This window comes from Calidris pugnax, unplaced genomic scaffold (assembly GCF_001431845.1).
Source record: "Calidris pugnax isolate Ruff unplaced genomic scaffold, ASM143184v1 scaffold133, whole genome shotgun sequence".
Classification (NCBI taxonomy): Eukaryota; Metazoa; Chordata; class Aves; order Charadriiformes; family Scolopacidae; genus Calidris; species Calidris pugnax.
Genome location: NW_015090977.1, coordinates 6,589,880 through 6,599,734, shown reverse-complemented (window position 1 = coordinate 6,599,734; position 9,855 = coordinate 6,589,880). Strand labels below are relative to the sequence as shown.

Sequence of the window (9,855 nt, the reverse complement as noted above, 5' to 3'; positions counted from 1 at the left end):
TTCTCATGAAAGCTAATTTTATAATTACGAATGTTTGTGCTGAACTCAAAGCTTGCTGCAGGAAAAGCAGCGCCTTGCTGGAAACCACTCAATTCACATGTTTCTTCCCGTTTCCTCATTCTTCATCTTGTGATGCGAGAAACGAAACGGAGCTTTCAGCTCTCGCTGCTGGCCATGGGGCACCTCAGAGGGATGCAACCTGTAGCTCGGGGTGATCCACCACTCAGCATTGCCACCAACGGGGTGGCAAGAAGCATAATTTTAGAAGAAAACTCTTGGAGGAGTAAAGACCCAGCTGCTAAGTAAGCGGAGTTTATGGAATTCATGAGCTGATCCATGTTTTAGGAGACGAGGCTGACACCTGAATGCAGGACCAGGTTTTGGAGTGAGATGGAGACCTTCTGCTGGCCTCCAGCCCCAGAGCTGGCAGTGATGCTTTGCACCCACGCACACCTTGCTTTCTCACCCCATGGCTGTGGGGTGAGACCGGCACGTAGGGGACTTGTGGTGACAGGTTTCAGTCGAGGTTATTGAAGGGGAAGCGCTGGAGGTCTGGAGGTTCTCAGGCGAATGGACTACCCTCTTTTCTGTGGTGCTCCACCCAACACCAGTACCAAAACCTAGAAATCAAAAGCTGAGGAAAGAAATGCCACCCTAATGCTGTTCAAAGTATAATTATATATATATATTTTTTAGTTTAAATTTAAGTTTAACTCAATCCAGAGCCAAGTGAACAGCACTACCTGCTCCAACAGCTGTTGCAAAATCCCCAACCTGAAACCCTGCCCTCCTCCTTAGCCGCCTGCCGCTGACGGCACAGATGGGAGAAGAAAGGAAGGAGAAAGGATTCAAGCTTTGTTACGTGGCAAACTTCAAATCCCAAGGGAAAACCACTGGCTGGCAGCTGCAGGAGAGGTGCTGGACCTCACCTGACATCTAGTGGTACCCACTGGAGAAGAGCCAGACCCCAGGAACGCCCAGCTCCACCATGGACACCCCGGATCCTGCACCACTGGCATCAAAAATTCCTGTTTTAGGGAAAGGAAGTGCCCAAAGGAGCAGGATGGGCCTTTAAAGTTCAGTAACACCCAGGGAATAGACACCGCTCTGCTGCTCCATCACCACAAAGCTGCTCTGCTGGAACGAAAAAGAAGCATTCAGAGCTCCAATAAGTTGTTGCAATTTTATTTATTTACTTGTTTATTAGTACAACAAGGCTTTTTAGGGCATTATCACTAAACACCCGAAGAGTGACACACCTCATTTATTACTAGTTTGGAAATGAGTGAAATTTTCATACAAGGTCAACATCTTAAAAGTCTGCTACCTGTTAGGACTATAGAGAGAGATAGATAACTTTTCAATATAAAAATCGATATTTGGAAGGTATAAATACCGGTGCAATTATTTTGTCAGTTTAATTTCTCTCTACCTGCTACAACTCAAAACTTCTGAGACCAAGAAGAGCCCCACGGCCAGCCCAGCAGTGGGAGGGACACGTCACACACCACCACCTTAACCCCAGTCCTTCCAGTAAAAACCACTGTACTGGTTTTCCCTTCAGGGTGTCCACACTCTGCTGTTATAAACTTGACTGGTATTACTTGTTTTCAGAGTTCTTTTGCTATGATGCCTCACCCTCATTAAATGAGAGCGCTAACGACTCCCATCAGCAACACACGGCCTTGCTGGGCAGGCAGCTGGGCAAAAAGTGCCTCCTAAAGCCATCTGAGGGCGAGGAAGGGATGGACCACCCTTCTGCTTTTTCAAAAGGGGAAGTCAAGAGCCAGCTGAAAAGCCAGGAAAAGCTGCATTAAGTCATTTCCCCATTTCACCAGTTCTAGCGGGAATCGCGAGACGGGCTGTTGCCCTGATAACAACCCATTTATGGAGGTGTTTATGGGGGGACTGAGCACGACTGTTGAAGGACTCAGCAGTGAAATACACCAGTGGTTATGATTTGGGACAGTCCCTGCACAGCTGAGAGTTAACAGGTAAGTAAAGTCACGGGGCTCCTTCCCGTGGGGCTGAGGCAGGAGGGCAGCTCTACATCGGCCACCACCAGTGTCCCTCTGGAGAGCTGGGAGGTACAACTGGGATGAGCCTTTTCAAAACGACTCCGTGTGGAGCTAACCCTGCTCCTGTTGACACCGACAGCACCAGGGCTCAATATTTAAGTGGGAGCACCCAGAACTGCATGGAGCTATTGTGAAAAGGCAGACACCCATCCTCCCGCTCCCCCTCGCCTCCGGGATGGCAGAGTGTGAGCTGCTCTCAATTCACCTCCTGAATTTCAAGTTGCTCCCAAGGAACTCAACTGAAGGCTTCAACAATTTTCCTTGAAGATACAACAACCTCACTCACCCAGAGCTGGATTCCTGTCTGAAGGAACTTCCTTCCTTCGCTGGAAGGAGTAACTCAGCTACAGCACGTCCTACCCGCCTGCAGAATTACTGCTATGACTCAATCTGTTGTAAAACATGTCAACATATACTGCATGGACAGTCATGAAAACCACCAGAAAAGTCTTTATTTGTTAATCAGGCAATCGGGTTTCCCATTTGTGCATGATGCTGTCATCCCAAACTCATGCCAATAAAAGAGAAGCCTTTACAGTCAATCACCTGGATCTTCTCTATAGCCATTCCCATAAAGCCAGAACTTCACAGCTCTTACAGTTTGTGAAACTCGGAAAAAAAAACGCGTACATGAGTCTCTTACATGATGTGGGGCATCACCAGGACTAGAGAGGATGTAACTTTGGACATAGTAGGACTCACAGCAGCTCGTAGTGTACGTTTCACAACTAGTTCTAGACGAAGGGAAGAGCAGAGCTCTCAGAGGTCCATGTGAGTTTTGGCTGCGTTAGGACTGCAAGACCAGACCCACCGGTTATAAACCACGTGATATTCCGGTAAAACATGCACTTAAACTACATTGAATTAACGGAACAAACTATAACAGGGTTTAATTGAGTTTGGTTTCCTAATCCACACACCGAAATACTGACCATTTCACAGTCCATCTCATTAACGCGTACTAACGGTCATGTGAGCCAGTTTATCTTTTATTTATGAAAAACGTAGGAATTGTGATAGATATCCTCGGAAAAATTAGTTCAAATATACAGATACTATTGTCCAGTAAGCCATTAAAGGAGTAAGAACCAAAAATCAATGATTTCCACTCCCTCCCTCCCCCCCAAAGTAAAACTAACAAACTGAACTACCTGCAGGAATTTTTCTTCATTACAGAAGCTGCGACGCGTTCAGGTGCAGTGAAATTCAGCTTTCTTGGGAAATGTTGACAGCCTCTGGTAAGTCTTTGTGGATATTCATCCCTGTCATCTCCCCGGCATTGCTGCATCCAATTTCGTCCTTATAATATATTCCGAAGTAAAACCAGCCATTCCAAATCTACAGTCATTCTTTGCTTTAAGTCAATTCACAGAACTGCTGAAAAAGTAGACATTTCTATCTAAAAGTACAAAAAGGATTTGTATAGAAGGTACTTCTCTTATACAGTTATATTACACAGCTCAAGACAGTCCCGGCAGGCTCTTCTCTCAACTGGAAGCTTCTGACTAGATAAGAAAAATTTAAAAAGTGAGTTAGTTTCATGGCAGCTCTGTATCTTGTTACAAACAGGAGCAGTTTGCGTCACTTTTTTGAGTTCTTTAGGCCTAGATTCAGAAAGCACACAGAAGCTGAATATTTCTCTCAATAAATATGAGATGAAATGCGGCGTCTGTGAGAAGTTAGATCAAATATTGGCTTTAATATAAATTCAGTGGATGGCCTAGAGCATCCAGTAATCCCAACTGCTGCAGCCCCAAATTGCACAGCCACTGCTCAGACAAAATTTCTGTGACCTCCAATGGACAAGTGCTGTGGCTTTTTGTACCTCCACTGGCCAAAGTGCTTCCTATGACAAATCAAACCTTTTCATTTGCTTTATTTTCTCCTGCCACGTTCAGTTTTATGACAAATATTTCCAAAGCAGACATCACCAATTTATTAGGATGGGTATGGCTTGTACTTTAGATTCTGGGATGTTGATAGATCAGTCTCTGTTGGCTTCCACCAAATTATATCTGGATTTGTCCCTTCAATGTCCCATCCTGATGCCCCTGAAAGCCCTCTGTGCCCTGGGTAAAGTTTATGCTGCCTGGACAAAGGGCCACCAAGGCTGTCCTTGTCCCCAGGAAGCCAGATGGTGCCAAGGGTGAGACCCACAGGCTCCGGGAGCCCCTGGCCACTGCTTGATGTGAGGGGCAAAGGCATCGTCGCTCTGGGCTGCTCAGGCCAGCAGAAATGAACATCCAGAGCTTGGGTTGGCCAATTCCCGTCTGCACCCTCAGAACTGGAATGGTTTTCTTCTCTGGGATGAATACCATGTCTTTTTCTTACTAAAGCTAGAGAGGTGACAGCTGGCGTGCGCTAAACAAATGAATCTGACTTGATATCAACGAAATCAAATCAAATGAAATCAAATCAAATCACTGAAGTATCAAACACTACACAATGAGGAAAATATTCACAGTATTGTCAAAAAACTGAAACGGTGAAAAGTGCTACAGAGCTGTGAGAGCTTAAAATTGCCATTTTCTCTGTATGAAACAGAGTCATGACCGTGTGGGTCAGCCTTTTACATCTGGGCACGTGACAGCATCTCTAAACACTGCTCTGCACCTCCCCCAAAATACCAATTGTAGGAACGAGTGAAGTCAAAAATAGTACAAGAGAAAAATGTGGACATTTTTGCATTGTAAATTGAACTAAGCTTTTATTACAAGTTAACAGAAAAGAAAAAAACCAACAAACTTGTAAAGGAAGTTGGTCTGTCATCACTTTACCAAGCATCCCTCCCAAGCTTAGACAATATTGCAATCATAGTGAAGAGCTTTCCGGCCCAATTACAATCTGGAAATACAGAGGTTTTTACCCAGAATAATGTTGTTCTTTCACACAACCATGGCAGAGCTCTTCATAAACACTAATTCCCGAAGCTTTCGTTTACTCTGCCCCTGAGGTATGTAATTACCATCACCCATTTTTATTTATAGGCCACATTTTCCTAGGACTGCAAGTTTGAACACGGTGCTTTACCTTGTATTTGGATAAGGTAGTGAAAACACCCTGTGTTTTATTAGGTGAGAACTGAGACAAATAAAATAACTCACAAGGAAAGGACTGGCGCCTTCTGGCATTCCCTCCTGTATCTCAGCCCTCTTCTCCCCACCCGAAAATATAAAAATATTATTCCTTGACAGGTGTTGACTTAAAGAAACACTAAACTCTTTTACCCAGTGTCGATGAGGTCTACCACGTTGGGTCTGGTTCCTGCTTTATTTGAGAATTTTCTTCTGTTTCTTTAATATCTGTTGAAAAAGCAGTAATGAATGAAGAAAAAGGAAACTTCTCAACCAATTTTGTTGTTATTGTTTTACTTAATCAGTAAAAAAATATGAAAATATGACAAGTATTCATTTATCATTTGCAACTGCCACCGATATGTTTATTTTCCACCTGTAGAACTGCTTCTGCATCTGTAGAAGGGCTTTTGCATTATTATATTTCAATCTGTCCAAAACAAATTTTGACCTTAGCTAATTTTTTTTCTTCAGTACCCTCTATTGCAGAGAAAGCCATTAAAATACGCTTAAAAAGAGAAATCGTATCTTGTTGGCTGAAGCATTCATCATCTTTTGATAGGGTTTTTTTTCATTTCCAGGAGACTTCATTACTTCAAAACTTGGCTTTTTCTTGTTCGCAGGGACGCTTGGAGGCAAATCAAAGAAACCTCGTGCCTGTACAGCACTACCTGTATGACCTGAAGCCTGATTTTGTTCTTTTTATAAATAGAGAATATGACGTTGAAAGGAAATTGGTTTTGCACTGAAGTTGTTTGGGAGGTTCGGGGCCAGGATAATTCACCACTGCAAAGCCAAGCCACTTCACCACACGATCGTTTTATACCTTCCAGCTTAATTCTGAAGCTATTTTGAGTTCTTTAGCAATTGCAGGCCTTTTCTCGAGATCAGCCCTCCGGTAACTAGGTCTGAATCCAGTTTGGGATGACAAACCCACATTTCTCTGTTTCTTTAAAGCCATCACTTTGAAGGCCCATAGCTAGATTTCCTCCACAGGAAGGCATTCAGGAACAACTGTCGCTCCTCCATCATCTAACAATTCTGGTGATTCCCCATGGTTTTGGTATCAGAAAGACGTTTCAGCTTTCAATAACTGTGAGCTTACACTTTGCAGCTCAGCCCTTCTGTGACTCTGAAACTTGCTTTCTTTTCGTCTTGACTGTTCCAACAGTTTATTGCAACAGGGATTAATCCATAGTCTGAGAAAGAACCTGTAACTGAGCTTGCAACAGTAGTTGTGGTTGAGCTGACGTGTCTCCGTGCCAGGGAAATGGAAGCAATGGAGACTGGAAAAGGCAATGCCCTGGAAGAGGGACATGGGAGAACGGGAGCACTGAGATCTGTTCCTTTCTCTCTTGGGGGAATCTAAGCAGGATTAGGGAAAGAACTCAAGTTGAGCGTTTTAAGCTGGCAAGTGCTGATGCTCAGCAGCCTCCATCCCAGTGCTGTTGGCTATGGTGCCATCAAGCTGCTACTGCCACATCAAGGAGCTCCTCTCAGGGCCACCTGGCACAAAGGCAGCACCCACCAAGCTGTCCCAGTCACTCAGGTCCCCTGTCCCAGCCCCGTCCAGGGCCACACTGCCCAGCTGGGCTTCAGCAGGGGCAGGCTTATGGGACACAGAGCAGACACCAGGTCCCCACTCTCGGGTCAGTTCAGAACTCCTAACACTCCAAGAACAAATGTAAAAGGTACAGGGGGGTAGAAGACCTACAGCCCCCCTGGTCTCACAGACATCAACATGTGAAAAAAGATACAACTCAAGTATATTCTTGGGCAGTAGGAAAGTTGGATGCCTTTCAGAGCTTAAGTTCACAGAATGGTCAGGTTGGAAGGGACCTCTGGAGATCATCCCGTGCAACCCCCTGCTGGAGCAGGGTCACCCAGAGCAGGTTGGACAGGAACACGTCCAGGTGGGTTTGAATGTCTCCAGAGAAGGAGACTCCACACCCTCTCTGGGCAGCCTGTTCCAGGGCTCTGCCACCCTCAAAATAAAGTTTTTCCTCAAGTTGAGATGGAATTTCCCATGTTCCAGTTTGTGCCCATTGCCCCTTGTCCTGTCACTGGGCACCACTGAGAAGAGTCTGGCCCCATCCTCTTGCCACCTGCCCTTTAGGTATTGACAAGCATTGATGGGATCCTCTCCTCAGTCTATTTTTCTCCAGGCTGAACATCCCCAGGACTCTCAGCCTTTCCTCAGCAGAGAGATGCTCCAGGCCCTCATCACCTTCATAGCCTCTGCTGGACCCGCTCCAGTAGTTCCCTGTCTTGAAGTTTTGGAAGAGCAACAACACTGCCCTGCCCCAACACACCCTCACAGTACACTCAGGCCACTATGGCATTTAAATTTCCTGATGATGGCAATCACTCATTTGCATAAATTGTGGAAACCACTGCGCTGAAAAACTAGATGCATCGCTCAGGATATGAGCAATCACTCAAAAGCCTATATATAGTCATGACTCACCAACCAAGAACAACAATTCCTAAAACTCCTTTGTAAATGTATTTGAATAACTTCTGCTGCAGAGTAGTTTTCACATGATGCAGCATGATATTAATACCCACAGAAAATTTTCTCAGGAACCAGTAAGAGCCCCTTTTTTTTGTTTTGATTGACCCGCATCCTTCAAAAAAAAATATACAACTTTGTTCAAAATGACTTAAAAGTATTTGTTGATAATAAATTAAGACAAAACACTTACCTCCTGCAGATACTTCTATTTGGCTTGGTTCAGCTGGATCTTAAATGAAAAAAACATAGTCAAATGAATATGAGCATAGCTTCAATTATATCAATCAGATAAGTATCTTAGAAAAATTAGGGGAATTAAGTTTTCCCTGAAAAAGGCATCTTCTTTTTTCTCTTATGTTCAGACTCAAATTTCTTTGGGTGAGATAAATGTGCATAACTTTTTATTGAGTCTGCAGCAAAATATAAAAAATACCCAAACATTTATTGTATTACACTACCTAACACTTTCCCTTCCGAATACGGTTCCCTGTGGAGACATCACCAAGTCCAAGCAGAACGTAACGTGCACTTGCACAGAATATACCAAGTTTGGACCAGCTCCACTGAAAACAATGAAATATAAAACTGGATTTCAAAAGGAGTCACCACTTCTGGTTAGTACTACCATCAATGGTGAGCGTGTGTATTTTGGGGGAGAATGGGAAGATGCAGAATAGAGGGCAAAGGTATTGCAAAGGTATGTTTTATTTCCGTAATGATTTTTGTATTATCATTACTGATGGATTATAGACAGACATATGCTGGGAAAGGCATTTAACCTTTTAAGTTAAGGACAGACAGACTAAAGTAAGGTCATTGACCATCAACAACCATTTTTCTCCCCTCCCATGTAAACAGAGGAGCCAATAGTTTCCTTTATGTCTATCATAAAAGTGCCTCTTACGCTTTAAATGTTTATCAAGGGCTTTCCCTTAGTTCCCCAGTTTATTTGAGTAACAGTTTATTCAGTCAATTGCAAAAGCGTTTCCTGCACTACACCAACTCGGGACGTGCATTTTTAAGAGGTCTGGGAACATTTGGTAACTGTATTGGGTCAAAAGGAAGTTGCTCAACTACACTTACTTTAATTGCTCATAGCATAAAAGCTCAGTTCTGCCTTCAGAACCCAGCCTAGCTGGGGTTACGGAGCTGTGCAGGGGGCAGAAATTCCAGCAGGACCCCATTCTGGGTCCTTATGTGTTACCTGGGCAAACCTACGGTGCCTGAACCTGGCCCAGACACACACACACACTGTGAGTTAAGCAGACATCAATAGATGGATACTGAATTGCCTTTATATATTGCCTCTACTAATCCTTCTTTTCAGCTCGCTCATCATCTGTAAAAACTCAAATGAAGGAACACGCCAGTGACACAGCCTGAAGGAAGCAGCGGCTCTTTCTATTAATTTATTAATATTTAATAAATTAATAGAAAAGTCAGCGTCGTGCACCATCTGTCAAAATCAAACGGCTCGTCGTGAGCAGTGCGTTCCCAGGACGGGACCACTAATATCAGCTGCCAACAAGGTGGGGGACTCCACACCCTGCCCCTTCTGCAAGGACACGTGCCTCACCTGGGAGCACTGGTGCTGCTGCTGGAGCTGCTGGTGGTGCCTCTGCTTCTGTTTTCTCCATCAGCTCTAAGATGAGACACCATGGCTGTTTAACTTCACAATGAAAAGGGTCCCGACACGTAACACAAGGGCAATCTTACCTCCTGACTCTGAAAACCCTGGAACTTGTCTCATGAACTTGTGACTCAGCTGCAGTTCGATACTTTTATTAGAGAAAAAACCATGCCCTGTCTTGGCTGCGAGCACCAAAAATTTCCTTGCAAGCTCTCCTGTGTTCCTCAGAGCAAGAATAAAGCATCATACCTAATAAGCTCAGAGCCTTCCAATCATTCACCTTGCAATCTATCAATATCAGATCATTCTGATAATAACTAATGGATGTGGATACTGCATAAAATCCACCTATTCCATGACCAATCTGCTCTCCAGTGATGGAAGATGATGGGATACCTGTGCTGTTCTTACTGAGGGTATTAGCTGGCCTCAGTCCCAGCACGTGTTGATGGTTATGCTGGACAGACAACAGTTTAATAGGTTCTTCCATTTCAAATTCTGTTCTCTGGAAATGCTACTACACATTTATCTGCCTGGAAGGATCCCTCTTACAAAGGG

General features: G+C 44.2%; 1 protein-coding gene across 6 annotated transcripts in view; it reads right to left on the bottom strand.

Annotated features, from left to right (window-relative positions):
- Positions 1-2,902: 2,902 nt before the first annotated feature.
- The window catches only part of GTF2I (general transcription factor IIi), a 62,769-nt gene continuing 55,816 nt past the window's right edge, over positions 2,903-9,855 (bottom strand). For 4 of the 6 annotated variants that reach the window (XM_014953302.1, XM_014953304.1, XM_014953303.1 and 1 more), the window contains 4 exons: positions 9,244-9,309; positions 7,858-7,896; positions 5,306-5,380; positions 2,903-3,583 (listed from right to left, as the gene is read on the bottom strand). In XM_014953302.1, the coding sequence (XP_014808788.1) occupies positions 5,322-5,380; positions 7,858-7,896; positions 9,244-9,309 (164 nt within the window). In that variant the 3' untranslated portion in view covers positions 2,903-3,583; positions 5,306-5,321. The remainder of the gene's footprint in view (positions 3,584-5,305; positions 5,381-7,857; positions 7,897-9,243; positions 9,310-9,855) is intronic. The other 2 variants (XM_014953305.1, XM_014953306.1) reach the window with 1 other exon arrangement.